Source organism: Mustela nivalis (genome assembly GCF_964662115.1).
Source record: "Mustela nivalis genome assembly, chromosome: 12".
In the NCBI taxonomy this organism is placed as follows: domain Eukaryota; kingdom Metazoa; phylum Chordata; class Mammalia; order Carnivora; family Mustelidae; genus Mustela; species Mustela nivalis.
This window is the reverse complement of record NC_139031.1, coordinates 73,908,021-73,932,742: the sequence shown is the minus strand read 5'-3', so window position 1 is coordinate 73,932,742 and position 24,722 is coordinate 73,908,021. Positions and strand designations below refer to the sequence as shown.

The 24,722-nt window shown below is 38.5% G+C and overlaps 1 protein-coding gene and 1 pseudogene across 2 annotated transcripts in view; both read right to left on the bottom strand.

Annotated features, from left to right (window-relative positions):
- ELAPOR2 (endosome-lysosome associated apoptosis and autophagy regulator family member 2) overlaps nucleotides 1-24,722 on the bottom strand; it is a 176,804-nt gene that overhangs the window by 63,246 nt on the left and 88,836 nt on the right. The window contains exons 3-5 of the mRNA XM_082693184.1: nucleotides 10,030-10,225; nucleotides 4,724-4,871; nucleotides 1,634-1,720 (exon numbers count right to left, since the gene is read on the bottom strand). Of these exons, the coding sequence (XP_082549310.1) occupies nucleotides 1,634-1,720; nucleotides 4,724-4,871; nucleotides 10,030-10,225 (431 nt within the window). The remainder of the gene's footprint in view (nucleotides 1-1,633; nucleotides 1,721-4,723; nucleotides 4,872-10,029; nucleotides 10,226-24,722) is intronic.
- On the bottom strand, nucleotides 22,982-24,042 carry LOC309845032 (syntenin-1 pseudogene; annotated as a pseudogene). The gene has a single exon. The product of its transcript is annotated as a syntenin-1 pseudogene (transcript).

Here is a 24,722-nt window from a genome sequence, read left to right as displayed (position 1 = left end):
ACTGATGTTACATGTAATATTTGCTTCCTTGGCCACCAGCACATGGTTCTATTTACCTATCAAACTATGTTTCTCATAAACCTCATGCTGTTTCTGTCAAAGCCAACAAATTAATTTAAGGGCTCCTTGGTTTCTCATTTGCCACTCTTATTCTTCTGTGTAGTTTCTGGCAGGCCAAGTTCAAGCTGTATGAAATTAAAACATATCCAAGTATTGCACGCTGCCAGAGACTCAGAAAAGTCATGCACTAAGTACTTTCCCCTGTGTTAAGTGAAGAAAGTATATTTGTTGCCAAGGGTTACTTGTACCTTCAAAGCCCAGCTTAATAAATGCTTAGGTGAATGGGATCTTAAGTGGTTCTAGCATCACTTCCAGGCATACAGATGAAAAAGAAAGAAAGACAGAAAGGAAGGAAGAAAGAAAACAGTCCAAAAGGTTACATTGTATTAACCTCTTAAGAGTGAGGCCCCTGGCTAAACTCGAAGGTGGGGGTGGATGGCTGCTTACTGACACACAGCTCAGTCTACTCTGCAGGGATCACACTAGCTCTCTCCCACGTATCTTCCCATTTAATCCTGCAAGATTACTCCCATTTCTTACAAGCAAAATCAGATTCAGAGAGATGAAGCCAAAAACAGAACAAAAGAGATTAAGCCAATTGCCTACAGAAACACAACTACTGTAAGCCACAGTTAGATTTGAAATCCATGCCTCATTCCAAAGGGGTAGTGTCCCCGGTAATAATAGAGTCACGGACCACATTGTCTGATAACTGCTTTCAAGCATTTGGAGTTGTCCTATGGAGGCTAGGCAGTGACCTTACTCGAAGTGACCAGAGATGGGAGAGCTTTGAGTGACAGGTAACAGATAGATAGGAAGCGGATTAAGGCTCCAGCCATGTGTGACTTTTGTGATACGCAGAGCTGTCCAACAGAGGAGTCAGTACAGACCCCCAATAAGACAAGCTGGAAAGGGGCGCCTGGGTGGCTCAGCGGGTTAAAGCCTCTGCCTTCGGCCCAGGTCATTATCCCAGGACCCTGGGATCGAGCACCGCATCGGGCTGTCTGCTCAGTGCAGACCCTGCTTCTCTCTCTCTCTCTCTCTCTCTCTCTCTCTCTCTGCCTGCCTCTCTGCTACTTGTGTTCTCTGTCAAATAAATAAATAAAATCTTTAAAAAAAAAGAAAAAGAAAAGACAAGCTGGAAAGTCACTTGTGGGGAGACTGCAGAGAAGGTTGGATCAAAGGATCCTGCTGGTGCCAGGAGCCACTGATTTGGGCTATGTGACAAGCATATATATAAACATATGTAAACTACCCCAACGTTCTGTGTGTTAGCTTTGAATAGCATGTTTTCTTGTCAATGCCCCTTTGAAAAGGAGGAAAGTTGGAGTATGATGGGAAAGAGAAGAGAAAGAAGCCTAAGGAAAAAGAAAAAGGTAGGAAAAAGTACCTAAGACAAAGAACAAAGAGCCCCTGTCCTTGGAACTTTGGGACAATTTCTTCCCTAACTAGAAACTGTCTAAATTAATGTACCATTTTTTTTCTTCTTTGCTCATAAACTTTTTTTTATAAGGTTGGGAAAAGGAAGGAGCAGAATGGGGGTTGGTGGGGGAGAAGACAAACAGAGACTTACAGAATGAGAGCCCCATTCTCCATTGTCTGTGAGTTTTACCCACTTGTCTGCAGTGGTGTCCATCTCCTGGCACTGATCGTTTTGAATCTGTGGATTAAACACAAGGGCCCCAGTAAAGCTTCTTGAATAATGACTTTAATTAAACTCATTACTCAGCATAGGACAGGCTGCAAGAGCTTCTTTCAATAGCTACTAAGTAATGACAGTGAGTAATTCTCAGCAAGTAAACCTACCAAGACCTCTGGAGCCTAAGTGACAACTGTATATGGTGATTCTAAGTAAAGGATCCTCATTATTGGAACAAAAGGGTTAAGAAACAGAGAGGAGGGAGGGAAAGAAGATGAGAGCAGCTAACTCTGAAAATTCACAGAAGGGAGAAAAAATCATTACAAAAATCTTACCAAAATTTTAGAAGCTTTCATTCACCATCCGGGCCCAATAAAAATAAAGTATGTTTTTACAAGACTTAGGGAAGCAAGGTTTAAAATTAATAAATAAATGACACCTGCTTTGTTATCAATTCCCCAGGACTCATTCCAGACATGTAGGTAAGTAGCTACCGTCAAAGTCGAAGCCCTAAATGTTGATTTGGGGGGCAACGTTAATCATGTGCCATACCAGTTCAAATGACTGTAGCTACCATCTTGAGCACCAAACACACGGTGCTCTCCAGATCATTCTTACAAAATGCCCAAGGGTTTTTGCACATGACTTTTCCAGGCCTGTGAAGAATACACAGACATCAAAAAGCAAGGCCATTTTGCAGTACTGCCCACAAGTCAGCAATAGAGGCGGGTTGGGATCAGAACTTGTCACCTCTACATCTTGGCCACTTCATTCATCGTCTTGACCAGCTTGCCAACAGCATTAAAACATTTGCTGTAATAGGTATTTCCTAAAAGCTTATAAGCTAGAAAACAGATCTTTTTAACATCCAAAAATACCAGAGACTATCAGCCACTGAGGATATTTGTTTAAGCTGAATTTAAGTATTATATTTATACATACTTATATAATAGGCATAATGACCATTCTAATGCAGGTGTTAAGTCATTTCTAAGCAGTTATGCACCCTAAATATACCTTTGGTGGTCCATGTGTGGATAAGCTGAAAGCTTTTTTTTTCTTTTTTCAGCTAAAAGCAAACATCTTGTGTTTTGGGGGTATTTTAATGTCATTCTGGGATCTGATTTCTGTTCTTCAGTAAAGGTATAACCTTGGTCCAATCACTTATTCCCTCTAGGTCTTGACTTCATCACTTAAAAAGAAGAGTAGAGGAGCTGAATGAAATTCCCATAGTTCTAAAATTAAATGCTTGACTGCTTTAAATTATGGGATGTCGGAAGGTACAACTGTATCTTTCAGTCTTCAGACATTTCCTTTCCATTAACCATGAGCCTGATGACTGAAGTGTTGACCCTCTGAGTCAATAAATTGCAACCTATAAACCTGAAACATCAATAAAAGAAGGAACTCACCACCTCTTTTCAGTTTGTAACCAGAACAAAGGCACCATTCAAAGGAAGTAACAAAACTTCATGCCTTAGGAGTACCTCTACTTAAAATTCTCAACTTACTCAGCAATACAAAACTAAATGCTTATTTATTTCCTAACCTTACTCTAGTTTTAGTTATATTGCAACCATGTCCCATGGAATAGAGAATCACTTACTCTAAGAAGTGTTTTGCAAACAAAATGTAGCTTAAAAATCAAATCAGTTTGAATATTACTTAACATCCTAAACTCCTCAAAGGATATTAGGACAAGGAGGATCCTTAAAGGTCTGGTCATACAATCCACTTTGCGAAAGAGAATGCTGAGGGCTGGAAAGTTAGCTTAATTGCCCAAAACACACAACCAAATTGCCCAAAACATACAACCAGCCACTGTACTTGGGACTTGAGCCAGAATCTCTTGACTTCAAGTCCAAGGCTCGTACTTTCATGGTAAGTATCTCTTCCCATCAAACTTCTGACTTACAAATTTCCAAAATCAGGAGCAAAATAAATTTGTTTTAGAATTACCAGTACCTGGGCTTCTGAAATCTGGACCAAAGAAACATTTTACAAGGTAGTTTTCCCCAGTTACCTGTACAACACACTTTATTTTTTTAAGAAGTCAATCTGAAAATATTTTCTCAAGCATTTGAGAGACTGCCACAACAGATATTTGCTAGATTAGATACAGTTTATATTATTTTTTAAAGTTTATTTATTTATTTATTTAAGCAATCTCTACACCTAGTGTGGATCTCGAACTCACAATCCCGAGATCAAGAGTCACGTGCTCTTCCGACTGAGCCAGCCAGGTGCCCCTATATTAAATATTTAAATAATTTTAGTAGCAACAGTCTATTCTTTTTAATGTAAATTCAGTTGATTAACATATAATGTATTTTGAGTTTTGGAGGGAGAGTTCAGTGATTCATCAATTTCATGCAACACTCGGTGCTCATCACATCATGTGCCCTTCTTAATGTCCATCACCCAGTTGCCCCATCCCCCACCCACCTCCTCTCTGGCCTACTCTGTAAGACTTCTCTTTCATCCTACATTCTATAATGCTATTTCATCTCTTACCAAAAACATCAACTATCTCATCCCGATTCCCTGAGACTATACCAAACTGACAGAATCAGAAACACATAACAACTTCCACTTTTGAAATATTGCCCATGCTTATACTTCAATCAATCAAATATTTGAAACTGTAAGGAGAAAAGAAAACAAAAACTGAAATTGGTAAAAACATATTTTGAATAAAATAACATCTGTAGCTATAAAGAAAATTAAAATGAATGTTGGGTGAAAGCACTTTTCACGCATAAAGTCTAAATCAAATAGTCATCTAGTGATCATAACCAAAAATAAAACAAGTCCAGTGTTATTCAACACGATGAGAGCTCAGAGGTAAATAAACAATATTAAGCAAAAATAAAATATTACAGAAAAAATAAGGTTTTCTTTTAATATTAAAAGGTTCAGTTGACAGATCTGAGGAGGCATACCACGCAAAAGCAACAACCTATTAAAAGAAATTTTACATGAATTTCCCTCAAAAAGTAAGTTCTAGAACATAAAAGGCCTTACAAAGAACTCAAAGAAGATGTTGTTGTCGACATACTGGTACTCAAAGAAGACATAACCCGACTTCTTGAGGTGCACAGCATAGATCAAAGATACCGTGCAGTCATCACGATTGGACTCTATGTAATTTCCACGAGGGACCCAAGAAGAGCTGTGGAAACAAAACCAAGAGTTATTTTTACATTAGCATTAGGAACCCTCTTCTGTTCACAGGTTACGTAAGTCAGTTTTGAAAGTAGTTCCAACAGCAAAGCACAGCAGGGAAGTCTAAAGCTTTTCTGGAACTCAAAGGCCAACAAATTACTGGGAAAATGTTCATTTCCTATGGCAAAGTGCTTCCTAAACCTTGGTAAGGTTATGTGATCCATTTGCTAGGAAACAGCTATTTTTCATCAAAAACTTTGTCACCAAGTAGATGACCACTAATTGCAACAGTCTGAGGTAGAATTATTCTCTCAAGCAACATCTGAAGTTTTATTTATACACCTATATACCTGCCAGGGAGATGAGGAGTTCCTTAAAATGAAAGAAAAAAAAAATACATTGGTGAACAAAATTTAAGTTGTAAATTTAACCATAATTCGAGCTAAGCCAATGAGTCACATGTTGACTCTTGGGGAAAAAAACATTTCTAACAAACAATATGAAAGCACAACTTAACAGCCTTCTTTGTTTATATGGATGATAAGAGTCATTTTGGCAAATTCTTTTCTTTTTTTCTAAAAGAAAGCTGAAGACTGAGATTTCCACATCCCAACATGACTCACTAACTGGTACTGGAGTTGCCCTTTCTCTTTCACAAACTGTTAAACTAAGGAAAATAACATGAGCCATATTCAGGCACTGACAATAGGCAATGCCAGATTGAGATTCTTGAGAGCAGAAAAATGCATGAGGCAAAGCCCAAACTGACTTTGACCTCACTCTTCAAGACACTTTCCAGATTGTGGCATCCAAGCAGAGCAGAGTGGTCTCACCGAGCTAAGGAGCAGAGATGAGTGCTTAGGGCAGCTGAAGCAGCTGGAATTTATGGACCTGAGAATCAGAGAAAGCAGGGGTCCAAAAGTCCAAATGGAGTTTCTCTGTTGGCCCTGGGCTTGAGGCTGGAGGATACAGACAGACATGGCAGAGAACAGCCATGCAAAATTGTGACTTAAACAGAGAGACCACTTTAGTGGGAGTCACAGAAGCTTCTGGTCACTCAGAGAGGAGAAAACTTGAAAACCACATTGGGCATTCATTGGACACCCCAAAATTGCCACCCTGGGATTAGGGCCTTGCCCTAGAGCAGGTATCAGCAAGCTTTTTCATAAAGAGCCAGAGAATAAATATTCCTGGTTTTGTGGACCATCTGGTTGTTCCTGCAATACTGAACTCTGCTATTGTAATTGAAAAGCAGCCACAGACAATGCATAAATAAATGAGTGCAGCTGTCTTGCAGTGTAACCTTGTTTACAAAAACAAAGGGCCCACAGGTCATAGTTGCCCAGCTCCTGCACTAATAAAGGCTGTGATCTAGAACTAAGAGTGACACCACTACAGAGCCACCCTAAAGAATAATAAAACCAAGCCTGATGAGATCAAGGTGTTTTTTCAGCACAAAAACTGCCTGCCAGAACAAAATTCAGCATCCTTAAAACAAAACAAAACAAAATTAAAAATCCACATTCCCTACACCTTAACATTCACAATACCCAAGATACACTAAAAATTTACTAGACATAACAATAAATGGAAAAATATAACCCTTCAACGAGAAAAAAGACAGTTTAAAAAAAACCAGACAAGTATTTAAGGTGGTTCTTACAAATATAGTCAGCTATAAATAAAAGATGAACACAGTGAGTGAAGGAATGAAGAATCTCAAGTATTTTAAAGGAAGTAAGAGCCATAAAATAAACCAGATCGAAATTCCAAAACTAAAAAAAACACAGCATATACAATTTGAGAACCCCCCCAAAACTGATGATAGAACAATAAAATTCATTTAATCTGCAATACAAGAGAAAAAAAATGGAACAAAAAGAGCTCAGTGACTTTTAGACAATATCAAGTGGTCTAACATACATGTAATTGGAGTAAAAGAAGGAAAAGAAGGAGAGAATAGGGCAGAAAAAAACATTATTGGTGAAATAATGGCTAAAATAGTTCCTAAATTTGGTAACGGTATCAACTTATAAACCCAAGAAGCTTGCTAAACTTGAGGTAAATACATAAAAACCAACGCCAGGCACATCACAGTCAAACTGTTGAATAGCAAAAATGTAGAGAACATTTCATAAGTAGGCAGAGAAATAAGGACACAGGTGCACCTGGGTGGCTCAGTGGGTTAAGCCTCTGCCTTCAGCTCAGGTCATGATCTCAGGGTCCTGGGATCGAGCCCCGCCTCAGGCTCTCTGCTCAGCAGGGAGCCTGCTTCCCCTTCTCTTTCTGCCTGCCTCTCTACCTACTTGTGATCTCTCTCTCTCTCTCTCCAATAAATAAATAAAATCTTAAAAAAAAAAAGAAGAAGAAAGAAGGACACATTACATGGAAGGGAATTAATCATAAAAAAAGAATCAGCTTACTTTTCATCACAAATAAGGGAGAGTTCAGAAGGTAGTGGAGCACCTTCAAGCACAGAAAGAGAAAAGTAAAGTCCAGAGTCTGATGTCCAAGAAAATATTCTTCAAAATCAAGGCAAAAATAAAGGTGTTTTTAAGTAAACAAAAGCTGAATTTGTGAGCAGCAGACTTGCATCATAAGAATGGATAAAGAAAATTTCACTGGTTGAAAAAAATAATCCTAACATTCACATCTATATAGAGAAAAGAGCACCAAAAATGGTGACTATGTAGATAAACATACAAAGCCATATTTTTTCATCTCTTAAGTTCTTTTAAAAACAACTGGGGTGCCGCCAAGACGGCTCAGCTGTTAAGTGTCTGCCTTCAGCTCAGGTCATGATCCCAGGGTCCTGGGATCGAGCCCTGCATCAGGTTCCCTGCTCTGAGGGAAGCCTTCTTCTCCTTCTCCCACAATCTTTGCTTGTGTTCCCTCTCTCACTGTCTCTCTCTCTGTCAAATAAATAAATAAAATCTTAAAAAAATAAAAAATAAAAACACTTGATTATTTAACATACATTTCATTGTATTATAGGCTTTATAATACGTTTCTAAATATATGACAATAGCACCCAGATGAGGATATAACTGTAACTACTGTTGTAAAGTTTTACATCTTATATAAAAGTACAATAACTCTAATAACACTAGAATGCCTATTGTGATTTGTAGCTTTTGCAAACAAGATTAGAAAAGATATCTGATGATATAAAAAAATTAAGCATAACAAAAAATAAACTGTACTTTTTCAAATTTTAAACTTTTGTTTAGCAAGACACCATTAAGAAAATGAAAAGGCAACTACAACAAAGAAAATATTACATATAGATGAATATGTATTTGCATATACATGCATGCATGTGAATATTATGTAACTATTATACTAATATATACATGACAAGAACTCATGTCCAGATTACAGAAAGGACTCATACAGCTCAATAATAAAATGACCCCCAAAATAGAAAATGGGTAAAACTGGTATCACATGCACACAAAAAATTAAACACACAGACAATGACTATATGAAAAGTGTTCATGGGAAATATAGAGTAAAACCACAAGGAGGTATCATTTCACACATGCACCCAGGAATGGTTAAAATAAAACAGGATTTGACAAAACAAATAATGGTAAGTATGGAGTGTGACTAGAATTCCAATGTACCACTAGAGTCTACAATGATAGAAACATTTTGGAAAACTCTATGACCCAACCAATTACAAAGAATGAAAACAAGGTTGGATGAATGGAAAAAGAAAAGGAGGGAAGGAGGGAGATGATCATAGCAATGTCAGACTGAAACTGATATTAAGAAAATTAGATGAAACAGTACACTGAAAAAGTTGTACTTATCATTAAATTTCTTTAATGAATCAACTACATATTCTAAGTAGAAGAAAGCTATGTCAATATCTCCTGTTCACCAAAACAAAGATCTGAGGTATCATAACATCCTACTGGTTATGATAAAGAGCAATTTTAGTTTAAGAAAATAAAATTACATTTTTAAAATATATACACACTGAAGCACATATGTATGCACATGTATATATGCATATATGTATATCATATGTACATATATACATAAATTATACATATGAAACATGCATTAAATATATATATATATATATATATATATACTTTAGAGGAATAATCCTGTTAATGATATCTATTGCCACAAACTTATATAAAGAAATGATTATCAGAAGACTAAAAATGTCACTTGGAAGAGAGAGAAAGAGAGGACACTAGAAAGCAAGTGAGATTAAGGAAGAATAGGAAGGAGAGAACACATCTTTCAGCACAGCTAAATAATTCCTCAGCATCCTTAGCTCATGGTAAAAAGGCTGAGTTCCTGAGAAGCCATTTTTGTCAGAAGATAGCTAGAGGCCTGAAGTTTAATTTCCCATCCATGGCCATATGGAAGGAAATATTACATAGTCAATCCAAGAGAACAGGAAGGATGACAGCCCAAAGGTAAGATTTTGCATCCTTTCAAAACACTTTAACATTCCACCAATGTTGTCACAGGCAAAGCTAATAAGCCCCTAAAGAAAGGAAGAAATTACAGCACAGGTAACAAAGTCAATAATATTGTAATAACTGCTCATGGTGACAGAGGGTAACTAGAGTTACTGCGGTGAACATTTCTTCATATATATATAATTGCATCAAATCACTTTGCTGTATGCCTTAAACTGCTGTATTATATGTCAACTCTACTTCAATTCTAAAAAATTTTTCAAAAGGTAATAATTAAGCAAAGGAGATTTCCACATTATGTATTTAACCTACTCTCTCACAGGAGATAATAGGGTATCTAAATGAAGATTACACATTCTTTCTTTCAGAGGAAAAGAAAAATTAATCCAAAATTACCCATTAGAAATTTGAGAAAGGTTAGTAGAAATACCAGTCTTGAATGTTACAGATATATTATTAGAAAACTGGTTTGTTTTTCTATTAATAGCTTTACTGCACCTTTGCATATGGTATTTATTATGTCCTAAGAGCAAATACTTTAACCTCATGAAAATTGAGCTACATTATCTGTATGACCATCCAAAAAAGATGACTTTTTGCAACTAGTTTATCTGGAAACCCAGTCAGTACCAAGATCAGCCCCACCTTCTTTCTAGAAAAGAGCAACTACATGATTCTCAAGGATTCAGTCAAGATCCAGAAACTCCTTTGGATTCTTACTTGTTACAGCCATCCGGCCTGCTGTCAGAAGGGCCAACCACAGTGTCCATGAATGTCGCAACGTTGGAAAATCCAGCCGGCAATTCATCCCATTCATCAAACTTGATGCCGCTGCCCAAGGAATAGGTACCTTCACCACACTTACTGCATACCTGGTTCTTCATTTCTAGATACTCTCCTGAAGCACAGGAGAAAGCTGGAAGAGAGAAGAACAGAGAACTCGTTTAGTTACTGCATTCCTCCATCACTTTGTCACCAGAATTACTTTATTTTTTTAGATTTTATTTATTTATTTGACGGAGAAAGAGGTAGCAAGAGCAGGGGGAGCGGCAGGCAGAGGGAGAAACAGGTTCCTGACTGAGCAAGGAACCCGATAGGGGGTTTCATCTCAGGATCCTGGGATCGTGACCTGACCTGAAGGCAGATGCTTAACTGACTGAGCCACCCAGGAGCCCCACCAGAATTATTTTTGTAAAGTCTGGTCATGCCATACCCTAATTAAAGCCTTCTAAGCTTGTCCTTATTACCATATATGCTTTATAATCTGGCCCCAACCTATTTTTCCAGGCTCATCACTTGCTCCTTCCTCTTTCAACCCTAACAAGATTCCTATCCCAAGATATTTCATCCTCTCTCTCCCTGCTATGCTCCTCTTTCTCCAGAAATGCTAACTGATCCACCTGTTCTACTTGCCAAACTCCTGTTTCTAACCCCCAAATGGCCCTCTTTATAAGACCTCCCTGCCCACCCCCCCGGGCAGTCAGCTGGTCAGTTGTGTCTACCTCTGTGCTCCTAGGATACTCTTCTCATAGCACCTGCATTAAAGCGTGTGTGCTGTCACACACACACACACACACACGCACACGCACACACACACACAATGAGGTGACGTATATATGTATCAGTTGATGTGAGATTTTGAGCTTCCAGAAAACAAGGATCATTATTTTTGAATTCGTAATTCTATCTGGCAAATACGAAGTCCAAATAACAGGTTGATCCAGTGAGTGGGAACAAAATATAATGGGGTAATTGGAGGGTAGTGTTTCTCATGCAATAGCCAAATCAGTATCTCCAATTTTTCAACACTCACGACTCTGACCTTAGTAGTCATTTCTGCAACCCACATCTTATTACTGATGTCAAGCTCTGGGCTAATTCTGAGAACTAACTATAACCAGAGACAGCAGGCATGGACATTGTGAAGAACAGTTGACACGGTTACAGAAAAAAAGATAGCTCCGCTGCTAAGTTATTAGTCATTCAACAAATGCAAATCTATGGCCCCCAAGAGGGGGCTCTGTGTTCAAAGTGCTCTTTGCGATTCAAACACAGCAAAGGGCTTTCTAGTCATTTAATCAGGATATTAAAGAAATAAGAACAAAATAAAACCTCCCAATTATTCGATAAAGAAAAACAAGTCTCCCAGCAGAGAGTGAAGGAGCAAAGCCTCACATTTAGATACATTCTTCTTTTATAATACATTTCAAAACTTAGCCAGAAAAACAAACAAGTTAATTTTGAAAAACTAAAGAATTAGAGCTAACCCCCACAGCTGTCTACTTATTTATCCACTGAAAAGTTGTAATTTTTTTCTTCAAAAAAGCTTACGATGCTGTACAAGGAAATTTGAACTCTCAAATCAACGTCCAACAATTAGTAAAACATTAGAAAACAAGAAAAGTTTAAGCGAAAAATAGTGCATGCAGGCTACAAGGTCAAAACTATCCTGGGACCACATTGTACTACTCTTCCTGTGACCTTAAGTGAGTCACTTCATCTGTCTGGGGTCCTCAGCTTCTCTCTCTGGAAAATGAGATAATCATCACAATACTCTTTTATATAGATATATTAATTAAATACAATATAGTATAAAGTGCTTAGCACAATGGCTGGCATTTAATAAACATTCGCTACATGCTATTATTGTCACTACCAGAACAACCAGCAGAAAAACACAATAATGGGAAAAAATTTATTTCACTTTTACTGTTTATGGGGCTTATAGAAAACTGAGAAGTACTAAAATAAACCAAGCACCAACATTACATTAAATCAAGGGTCAGCAAAATCCAGCTCATAAGCCAAACCCAACTTGCTTGTTTTTGTAAATAAAGTTTTACTGAAACACAGTCACAAACATTCATTTACATATTGTCTATGTTTACTCCTGTACCACAATGGCAGAGCTGAATAGTTATAGCAGAGACTATACCACCTGCTAAGCTGAAAATATTTGCTTTCTGATAACATAATCTTTGAAGATAGTTTAGCCTAGTGTCCTAAATCGTACTTTTAATTCATAAGGAGTAATATTTTGTTAAGTTGTTATAAGGGATTCTAGAAGGTAAGAAGAAGATTATGTTGTGTTATTTCAGAATGTTCATGGCCCTGTTAAAATCACTGAGAAGAGCCTCAACGCTTTCAGAGGTGTTTACTTCTCTAAGACCAGAAGGAAAGCTGAAAGAAAGTTTGACAGTGAATGTTTTAAGTATTTATTACACAATCAATTCTTTTTATTCATGGTAAAATCCTGGGTTAGGCTCCTATGAGACTGGTCACAATATCTTCAGCAACAGATCAATACATAACCTTGTCTTATGTGTGCTTCAGTTGGAAAACATCTTATTCAATATATATAGTTGATTCATTAACATTGAACTTAAGGCCAACAGCACTGTAACTCATCCTTGAACTAAGCTTATTTAACCCACGTATTTTCTCCACAAGGCACATCACAGCCTTCTTGCACTTAACAGCACCTCACCACATCTGGGGGCCATTTTAGACAGCAAAATCACCAATAAAGAGCATAAAAATGCAGAAAAAAAGTGGCTTTAAATAAATTGTGAAGAGGATACTTGTTGACACGATGAGAAATAAGGCAGAATGTGACTTGTTTCAACTCGACAGAGACCAGGTGATCAGGTGACTCAAATTTTTAAGCTCTGTGTATATCAGCAAATGACTGTGAAAGTATCATTTGCACTGTTGTGGGGGGAGTCATGAATAAATTTTATAAAGTAGGTGAATTTACAACTGTGGAATCCGTCCATAATTGGGAGTGACATGTTTATAACATACCTGTGAAGGAGGAAGATGAGGACAATGAGGCATAGTACATTTAAATAACCCAATTAGGAGGGTGCCCATTAAAAGTGGCCAAACTGATATTCAAATTTAGGTCTGATTCCAAAGCAGGTGCCCCAAGAAAATTCAACTTGGGCAGTTTTTGTATAATAAATGCAAAAACTGAAGCAATTTCAAATGAACCCATCATTGTATTTGACATCACTTTCCATTTCCTGTCTCGAACTGTTGAACAATATTCATTATTGTGCATATTGTGCAATAACCATTCCCCACCCTCAGGTACCTTGTGGAATTTTTAATATATCACTCCTAAAATTCATGAAGTATTTTAGCAAGATGCTAACTTCCCTAAGTCTCAATATCCCCATCTATGAAAGGAAGACAGTAGTAATACCATGTATCTTGAAGAATTGCTGTGAGATTCAATGACTATTCTACATGAAGCATTCAGCAGTGTCCCTGACATAAAGCACTCAATATATGTTAGCAGTAATTATTAATAATGCAATTCAGGGGTCTGGGACAATAGGAATTCTGGCAGTGGTCTGATGATTTGACATCGCCAAAGAATAATTATGTGTTCAAAGATAGTCCAACAAGTATAGGGCCTTTAATGATATAGGGGAACTAAAGAGTCTAAACCTTGTTGTATTTTAATCATTTGCTGCTACTCAGTCTTTTTTCCTATCCTAGAAACCAGCTCTCGAGCCACATGTCAAAGGAAGAGAAGAGCCACACGTTCCTATAAAACATAATTTACTCCATGAGATTATGTCAGCACAGAACTGCCCATCTCTTTAGGCAGTCACCAGTGATGACCAGCTTTCCCTTTTCTAGTATCTTCCATCTTAGCCACATTCACTTTCTACTTCAGCACTGCTTGTTTGGCCTCTGATTTTTAGCTGGCTTATAAAAGTTTCTACAATCTTAGGTACAACATTCTTTTCATTCAGATTTTTTTAGAGTATAACATAGGACATTTTCAACAAAAGCAGGATGATAGTTGTTTTAAGTTGTTGTTGACGCTTAATGTTGTACATGTCACTTGACTAGGTTTCAGTTGAACAACTAATCATTTCTAAAATAAATATGATTTTTCTTCAACAATCTCAAAATTCTAGTATATGTGCTGCCGAAGCGAGCACAACAATCTCAAAATTCTAGAATATCCGAATTGAAGTTAAGCAGACCCCAAAGTTCTGCCGGAAGAACACAAAAACCTGATTTGCATAAGGTCACACACCATGTAACAGTGGGTTTAGTCCGGGATTTCACAATATTTGCCCTAAGCACCCAGAGAAAGAGTGATATTAAAAATCCATCCTCTAAAAGTCTAAATTGTAACCAAGAGGTCATGCGCTAAACTCAGTGTTCTTGTTCTCAACTTTATGCCTCTGTTCTGACCTCAATTTCTGCTACTGCGAATCTGTAAAGGTTGAAATATGCAGGTGTGAAGAATCAGATATGGGAAAAAAAGCATTTATATTCATCTGTCACCAACTAGCAAAAGGCTGGCGCAATTTACTTAACCCTCTGTGCCTTCATTCGTTCACATTCCAATGAGAATACCACTTCACTTCCTCCCTCACAGGATGGCTGTGGCCCCATGAGACACTGGAAACTACTCTGACAGTGAAAAGTGACATGAAAATTCAAAGCATCATTATTATCAGGCAACCACCCAGTACAATGGACTAAATAATAGCTACTGAATGAATCATTTCTATGCTGATTATCATCTATGATTTATGCCTAACAATGAAGAACATCTATTTAATCCTCTCACCACAAGGGTCTTTTAAATTTGCTTTTTCTTCCTCCAAAGACCCCATGCTTTGAAAGATAATAACTATCAATTACATTTATTCACAATTAATCCATTTTTCTATTTAATTTAAGATTGCTCATTACTGGAATTTGTTTTCTAAAAAGTAAACAGCAATAACAAGTAGTAATAAAAGAGTTTTCAATTATTTTTAAAAAATTTTTTTAAGTAGGATCCATGCTGGGCCCAAACTCATGATCCTGAGATCATGACCTGAGCCAAAATCAAGAGTTCAATGCTTAGGGGTGCCTGGGTGGCTCAGTGGGTTAAGCCGCTGCCTTCAGCTCAGGTCATGATCTCAGGGTCCTGGGATCGAGCCCCGCATCGGGCTCTCTGCTCAGCAGGGAGCCTGCTTCCTCCTCTCTCTCTGCCTGCCTCTCTGCCTGCTTGTCATCTCTCTCTGTCAAATCAATAAATAAAATCTTTAAAAAAAAAAAAAAAAAGAAGAGTTCAATGCTTAAACAACTGAGCAGCCCAGGCGCCCTAAGAATTTTCAATTTTTAATGAGATGCTGATTAATTAGGAAATGGATACAATGTCATTTCAGGTTAAGTATCTAGGAATCACTCTATGTTACAGGAAGTCATCCAATAAGTACTTCTTGAGTACCTAGTATTTGGTTGGCAATTGCTAGACACCAAGGGTATTTTGGAAACAATCCCTATTCAGATGGAGTTTCTATTCTAATCTAGTCTAGACTTATCTTCCTCAAAATAGATTCAAAATTTATATTCACTAAGCTAAATTCACTGTAAAATCTATCTTATCTGTTAACCTAAGTTAATAGCTAAGTAAAAAATAATTATATTCATTTATGGGAAATGAATAATTAAATCAATTCCAGAAATAAGACAAGCAAATGTGTCTCTTTTTCTTCGTTGTTCAGTTTCATTGAAATAAGATCAATAGAATAAGTTTAAAGAGTAAGGTTACAGTTGTAGATACTGTACTTCTTGACTAGACCATAAGGCTACTCCTTTTTTTTTAATTTTATTTATTTATTTGACAGAAATCACAAGTAGGCAGAGAGGCAGGCAGAGAAAGAGGAGGAAGCAGGCTCCCCACAGAGCCGAGAGACCAATGTGGGGCTGGATACCAGGGTCCTAGGATCATGACCTGAGCCAAAGTGAGAGGCTTAACCCACGAGCCACCCAGGCACCAACCACAAGGCTACTCATGCAACCATTTTTATTCACTGCCATTGAGGAAAGAACAAACAGGGACAATAATGCATAGTTCATGAGTCTTAACGATAAATTTTACCTTCATTAATCATTCAGCCTATCAATTATCATTATCATATCATTAAAACTTCAACTGGCTGCCAGGTTTATTATTACACTGCTCACTGAAAACAAAAGAAAGTAGAAAATGGCATCTATGAGAAATCAAACATGATACTGAGCCTGGCAAATCTCAGCTCTTGTTTTTCCTCTCTCACTGCGAGTGATGAAGAGAACATGACCTTTGTAAGCTCTTACTTGTGAAATTCTTAAAAAAGAAAAAAAAAACTATTTTTTATATTTCACTTTACAAAAATGAAAGGGAGGCATATGAACAAGTACATTAACACAAACCAGGTCTGACTCATGTTCTCTAATTCCCTGTTCTTTGAAAAGAGTATTTAGTGAATGCACAGCCTCTACATCTCTGAAAATGAATTCTCACCCCTAACATCCTTTCCAGCGAATGGGTCCTCACACAGCCCTATCAGGTAGGACTATATGACTGTCCCTGTGCTTTTTCAAGGGGACTGATGGGCTAAATTATCCGTTCTCCCTCTCCCCACAAAAAACCCACAAACTCTTCTCCTGAAAAATGATCCATGAAACTGGAGAGATAACAACCCCAATTAAATTAGTTTCCAACTTTTGAGGAGAGCGCCAACTAAGACAGTTTTCTTCTTTTAAGAAAAAAAAAAAAAATGAATTCCATTGTGGCTTCCTGACCTAAGTGTTTGATGGAGGAGAAGACAATTTCAGTCCACTGGGTACAAGATGACATAAGTTTTACAGAAAAAAAAATATAATTGAGACCGTCAGGGGAAGGAAAGAGTTCAGAGTACTTGATGAGGTCACCAAAGGGGGCAGAACAATGCATTTGCGAAATCAGTTTTCTCAACTTCCAATTATGTCCTAACACTTTGATTCTTATCATCCTGAACTTTTCCTCTTTCTTAGAAGGTGTCGGTAACCCACTACTTCCTAATAGGCTTGCTGCCCTTGATTCTGCAGTTTTGAGGGCTGAGTTCTCTCATCTCCTAATAAAACATGTTTTTCAGAGAACCTTCCTCAACCATAGCTCCCACCAAACACCACAACTAATAAGCCTGATTTTTGAGCTGTTCTTTTCATAATCCTCTTCACTCAGACCTTTCACCTGTCACTGGTGTGTTGCTAAACCCATTAACCACAACACCCACCCCACCTGAAACTTGAGGCATCAACATCTCACACAAAGCCTACTGAGGACAAAATGTTCCTGTCCTTTTTCCATACAGAATGAATTTTCACAAATCTGATCAGATCTCGATATTTCACCTATAGAATAAAACAGCAAAGTCAGTCTCCAATTTAGGACACCCCAGGTATCTAATCCACACACATTCCATGGTTCTGGAGCTTTCTGAAGAGCCTTAAGTTACAGTTTTATCTTTTGGGATGAATGGAAAAGGACTCTATTCTAAATTAAGAATTTCTTTAGTTGAAGAAAGTATCAATTTTTTCCTAAGACACATCGAATAATGAAAGTGTACTGTATGTATGTATTAAGCACCAAGACTCTAGGCACAAGGGGGAAAAAAATGCCAACTTCTCATTGTATATGAGGCTATAAATGAAAATGTGCTCTAAATTCTGAATGTTATTCTTTTACCTGTCAGAGATATATATACAATTAAGAATGAAATCTACAGCCAGATCATTAATCCTTTAAAAGGACCCAGAAAGCAATATATCTGAGGATTTTTAAACGCTATTTTTAAAAAATCACTTGGTTATCCAGATCTTAACTTACATCACATTTCATCAAGAGATAAATGTTAAGGGAACACGGATGCCACAAGAAGAAGGATGAACACTTGTTCAGTAGATGCTATAGCATATTCTGAAGAGTCAGGACACCACAGAAGTTACGAACATGAACCCAGGAGCTGGACTGCCTGGGTTCAAATCCCCAATCTGCAGAGTACCTACTTCCCAAGGTTTTGGTGATGCCTAATTAATTTGAGTCAATACATGTAAATCAGTTGTAATTGCACTTGGCATGTAGCAAATAATGATGGGCTATTACTGCTTCACATTATTATTATTACTATTAAGTTATAATTATGATTCCTGGCACTAAAGGTGTTACGTATCACCTCATTTAACTCCTTCAGACACCCATGAATAGCTGTCTCCAGATCAAAGTCCTTGGTATGACACACAGGAAGGAGCCTGTGCGATTTGCCAGAAACTCTGTCCCCTCTCATCATCTCCCCTACAGCCAGCCACTGGCTCTCACAAGGCACCCGGGGAGACCCAGTGCTGCTCCCAGTCTGCACCTCTGCCCATGCTTCCAGCGCCTCAAAGGCTACTTCACAGCCCCGAAGTCTAGAACTTCTTTCAGAGTTTGCTTCAGAGATCCTCAGAGAATTAACATATATGGCCCATTAAATATGGCATTTATTGACTCAGTCCTCAGTAAGGATTTTTGACATGAACAATTTTTCAGTAACAATTCTTAGTAATAATTCTTTCTCAGTAACAATTTTTCATACAAACCTGCCAAGGCTTAGATAATTTTCCAAGGTTACTCAGCTGGTAACAGATGACTCTGATCTTCAAACTTACATCTGCTTCACCATGAGCCCTTTCCCTGTGAGCAGAAGTCATCCATCTCTCCTTGGGAAGATCACCTCTGGTATTTCTATCTTTCATTTACTCTGCCCCTATACTATAAGTAGCTTATTTACTTATCTGCTCTCTTATTAGATTGAAAGGTTATGGAAGACAGCAATCTTTTTAAGTTTATTTTTGGATCCCAATTGTCAATATAGAATATAGGAAATGATAAATGTTTGTTCAGTGAATGAATTAAAGCTCAATAAATAGCTGTGAACTAAATATTTTGCCCAAGACATACAAGCTGGTTGCAGAGCTCGGATTTAATCTCAGGCATAAAGCACAGCTGACCATCATCACCCATGGGAGGTCTTTAACTAGACACCAGTATGGTAAGACTGCAAATGAACCTTGCAAAGCAAAGAAATTACATGAAATTAGTTAGACCTGGTATAAGGAATGCCATATAAAATTTTTCTAAATTAGGGGCGCCTGGGTAGCTCAGTCAGTTAAGCCTCCAACTCTTGGTTTCAGCTCAGGTCATGATCTCAGATCATGAAATTGACCCTATGTCAGGTTCTGTGCTCAGTGCATGGAGTTTACTTGTCTCTCTTCCTCTGTGCCTCCCCCACCCACTCTTTCTCTCTCTCTCCAATAAAGAAATAAAATCTTTTTAAAAAATTACTAAATTAGTCATGCATCTGTGTTTACACCTGTGTGTTCCAGAAATTTTATCTGCAGAAATTAGCCTGGGGGGGGGGGTCCAACTACACATTAGATAAAAGAGGCCTGTAATCAACTAAACTTGGCAAACTGTGAGTAAAACAGGATGCCCTTAACACACAGGAAATGTTCTATAAGTGTATATTAGGTTTCTCAGAGACTTTAAAATGAAAATGTTCACTGCATCTCTCTGTGAGGGGATTCTCCACTTCCCAAACTTTCTCATATTTCACCACAGAAAACTCTGAAACACTTTTTTCCATGAAGTATTTCCACGACATATTCCTTGGGGTCAGTGTTCCATGGAACAGACTCACGGCATGCTATGTGACCAGAACTTAGCACCAAGTACTCAGGGCGCCCATGTGCAGTTGCTCCTGTCCCAGTAACAACTTTTCACAAACAGAAACAGACTAGGAGTTGAATCCTGGGGAAATGCCTATACCAGCAAGAGCTATGACGCCCAGGACTGGATTTCTCTTCCTCCCACTTATAAAGCTAAAACCAACTCTCTCTCCCTGAGAACTCTTCCTCTTCCTTCACTTCTCAACTGAAATAAAAATCTATCGACCCAAACCGTCATAAGTTACTCTGTTTCTGGATATGTAACAATATAGATGTGAGAGAAATCAAGAAACAGGGAAAAAAATAACCTTACATTCAAGTTTTTTCCTACTCTGTACCTTAGCACTTTTTGATCCAAGAAAACCAAATATTAGGACTTTATATAAATATGAAAGTAGAAGAAAAAAAAATGCCCACAAGACTATAACTAATTTGATGACAACCTATCAAAAGGAATCACAACTATCTGAAAGAGTCATCCTCAATTAGAAAAATGTGTTACGATTGTACTCAAAGTTACACAATGACTACCATTTGAGGGAGTAAGTGATAGACGATAACTCCCAAGAGGAAGAGATATCTCATTGTGTTCATTTCCCCACTCAGGTAGAGGAATTCTCACCCTACTCTCATTGGCCAGGCTTTTCTCTTTCCTCCTTTTGAAAAAAATTTCTATTTATTTATTTGTTTGTTTGTTTGTTTATTTATGAGAGAGAGAGAGAGAAAGCAGGGGGAGGAGAAGGGGAAGAAGGACAAGCAGACCCCATGCACTGAGCTCAGAACCCAATGTGGGGCCTGATCCCATGACCCTGAGATCGTGACCTGAGCTGAACTCATCAGTGAGATGCTTAAGAGACTGAGCCACCCAGATACACCCTGGCTCTTATTTCTAAGGTCTGATTTGATTCTAAACAAAATGGCCTTTTCTCCAGGGAGATAGCGATAGAGAAAAAGGAGGACAGAGGGACAAGCGGGGAAGGAAGGACGAGAGGAGGGATAAGAGAGAAGGTATCTCCACCTACGGAAGCATTCCCAAAAGACTTGTTTTTGATGATCTAAGAAGGTCAAGCAGACCCCAGAGGGTCAAGGGAAGATTTTAGGGAAATGACCCAACAGTGGAGAAGAGATAAATTAGGGATAGGGGTTCTATCCTCTTGTTCTGGGGAAAGAAAAGAACTGTTGTCGTTCAGAATGGCATGCTATCTGCAAGCAGTCTCTCAGTGATGCCGAGAATCACATGATGGTGACACCCACAAACACAAGACACCTGGCACTAGGGCTTTGAAGAAGGAGCAACGTTCTCTGGAGCTAAGCCTGGAATTCCCAGACAGAGGGCTGAATATGAGGCATCTCAATGGCCTGCCCTTAGAGCAGTACTACCCAAGAGACTAAGGAGCTTTCCACAGCAGAGGGGACAGGAGGACTATGGGGACCAATATCAGTTAATTACCAGAGGCCTCTCCATCCCATTTCCTGAGCCTTATAAGCTTCCTGCTCAACCCACCCAGGGTTCTAGCACAACATGAACTCCACTAACTTCACTAGAGAAGCCTTGCAGCCAGATTTTATATGATTTTTTAAAATTAACGATTATAGGGGCACCTGGGTTCCTCCGTGGGTTAAGCCTCTGCCTTCAGCTCAGGTCATGGTCACAGGGTCCTGGAATCGAGCCCCGCATCAGGCTCTCTGCTCAGCAGGGAGCCTGCCCCACCCACCCCCTTTGCCTGCCTCTCTGTCTACTTGTGATCTCCATCAAATAAATAAATAAAATCTTAAAAAAAATAAAATAAAGTTAATGATTATATAATATACCTTCCTCATCAATTTTCTGAAAAATTTATAGTTGCTACATTCTTATAAGCCTTTTCCTAAGGAAAGGCCTGTACTGCTTCCTTTTTTTTTTTTTTCGACTTTATTTATACATATTTAATTAAGATGAAATAGGCATAAACCATAAAGAAAAAAAATCAGGATAAAGTGTCACTTCCATTTTGTAGGGAGGGGTCAGGAAATGGAAAAGATTACCTGGGAAATATCCTAAGACCACCCCAAAGTAGTGAGGTTACTGAATATTAAAGACAAAATTAAGTATTATTCCACTTAATCTGAATAATTTGAATAAAGGGAGTCAAAACTTTATCCTATTTGGTATAAGAATTTTTACATTTAATATATAGTGAATCATTTCTCAGAAAGTAATACCGGTAAGTTTTAGAAGAAAGAAATTTCCATTACACAACTGACTAGAAAATCTCAAATGCAACTAAGCAGCTATGCTATAGCTCAGTATGTACCATTACATTGTTCTGGGCTAGTGTACATTTCAGTTTAACACAGAACTGCATTTTGGGTTTTAGAAAGGCAGCAATAGTTATATTTTGGCTTTTATTCTAGATGCTTAACACAGTTAAGGCGACAGTTGAAGCATATTAAGTAAAGGTAGTTCTAATTAAATGATGATCAACACAATCTCTAGCAACCTACATACACTGTATAATGCTTACATGGAATGAAACCAGTGTACTTAATTGGTATTTTACACGCACACACACTCACACAGAACTAAAAAAATATCAAAAGCAGTCATTCTACATGTACTATGGTTACACATTAAAAATGCAATTCTACTGGGGCGCCTGGGTGGCTCAGTGGGTTAAGCCGCTGCCTTCGGCTCAGGTCATGATCTCAGAGTCCTGGGATCGAGTCCCACATTGGGCTGTCTGCTCAGCAGGGTGCCTGCTTCCTCCTCTCTCTCTGCCTGCCTCTCTGCCTACTTGTGATCTCTCTCTGTCAAATAAATAAATAAAATCTTTAAAAAAAATGCAATTATACCATAGAACTAAAGTAATATGAACAGCACTACTTGATATGTAAGATAAAGGTGACTGGTTCTAACACAGAGCTAAGCCTGTATCAGTCATTCTAATCATAATGGCTTGTAAAAGGATCGGGTTTCCAGTAGAGAAACTACTCTATGAAAATCAGTTAAAATCTGTCCAAAGTTTCACATCAGTAAAACCAGGATAAGGCTACAATGATCTTGAAGTGTGAACAAGATATCCAATCAGAACAGTAAGATTCCCAGCCATAATGTAAGATAGAAAGGTCTTCATGCAGCATATGCTCTCTGGCTCCTAGAAAGCTTCATGTGCATAATATAAAGTTAAGTTGCCCAAGAAGTAAACTGGAGTTCAGTGAAGTTTCCATTGTGCCATGACTTTTAAACCTCAGGAATGGTATGATCCATCAGGCTTTTCATAATGCTTGGTGCCATCCGTTTAATATGTTCAAAGATAAAAGCAGGCATGATTGTAATAGTAACTACAGTCTCAGATGTTGACAGTATATCTGCAATTTGAGAATCCTTCAGCCCAATGACATTCTGCCCATTGACTTCACAGATGTTATGTTCTGTGAGAAGACCATTTCTGGCTGCAGAACTATCTTTCACTATGGATGTTATCTTTCCATTTTTAAAGATAAAGCCAACATGTCCAGTACTATCCTTATGCATGCTAACTGTCCGTTCAAAGGGCCTGTCACGAACAGTCATAGTAATCTTCTCTCCAAAAGCCTGTTTGAGTACCTTGTGTGCTTTATCAGAGCTCCAGCCTGCACAGTTTTCTCCATTGATCTAGAGTACTTGGTCCCCAAATCTCAGACCAACCAATGAGGCTGGAGAATTTGCCTGGACCAGCTGAACAAATATGCCATTTTCTATTGATTTAAGCCTGAGCCCAATTTTTCCATCTTGATCCTTACACAAAATGACTTCACGAACCCCTTGCTTAATTTCTGCTCTACGAATTCCAACATCATTACCAGTTACAGGAGCCACCATATAGTTCATACTAGAAGGTCTTGCCACCAACCACCCCTGAACTGGTGCTCCAGGGATCACGGCCATATTTGCACGGATTTCTTCTTCATTTAAACTCAGGCCCATGTACTGGGAGAACTCCAGATACAATTTAGGATAGAGATTTCCATCTTGAGAGATGGGAGCAGAAGCTTCAGACAAAATTGCTGGGTTGCCAGGGTTTGCAGAAAAGGGAGTTTGAGCCTGAATAACTTTGTCTACCTTCAGGTCTTCAAGAGATGGGTACAGAGACATTTTTGCAGGATTTTTCTAGGCCACAAGGACCCGCTCGCCGCCGTTGCCGCCCCGCCGCTGCCGCCCCGCCGCCTCCGGTAACTCTGTACTGCTTCCTTTTGATAAGAAAGAAAAAAATCTCCCCAATTACATTCTGAAAAATCTACAGCAATTTCAACTAAGGCCAAACTCTGGGTCCGACTTCATTTAGAGACATTGAGATATGCGGAAATTAAGTCCTACGTAATCCTCGCCCTAGATATTCCTCACTCGTTTGAAGCTGCCATACACCACGGTTTTATTTTGTCTTTGTGACCCAACTGCTGGGTCATATCGTTATGGCATAACTACTGAGTCTAGCACCTAGGGGCATCACTTGCCATCCAAGTTCCTGGCACCATTCAGGCATGGTTTGCAAGAAGCATGCCATTCCTGAACCAGGATGTCCTTACCCTCCTTTGTCCTTGAAGCACAAGAGTGTCTACAGTCTTCTCTTGAATACGTCCACCAACAGCGCTTTACGTCTCCTACATGGGGCCGTCCAAGGCCTGCCATCCAGAAGTGGCAGTCTAAATCAGTGAGTAAGAGGCAGGCACTGAAATCAAGCATGTCTGGATTTGAATCCCAGATCTGCCATATCTTGGCTCTATGACCTGAGGTAAGGTACTTCTGATATCTATCTGAGAGGGCTGTTGTAAGGATACAATGGGACTAAGCACAGTGTTTAGTATACAGTCCATGCATGAGAAATGACAGCTGTCATTAGCAATAGAAAATCTGAACCGCTGAG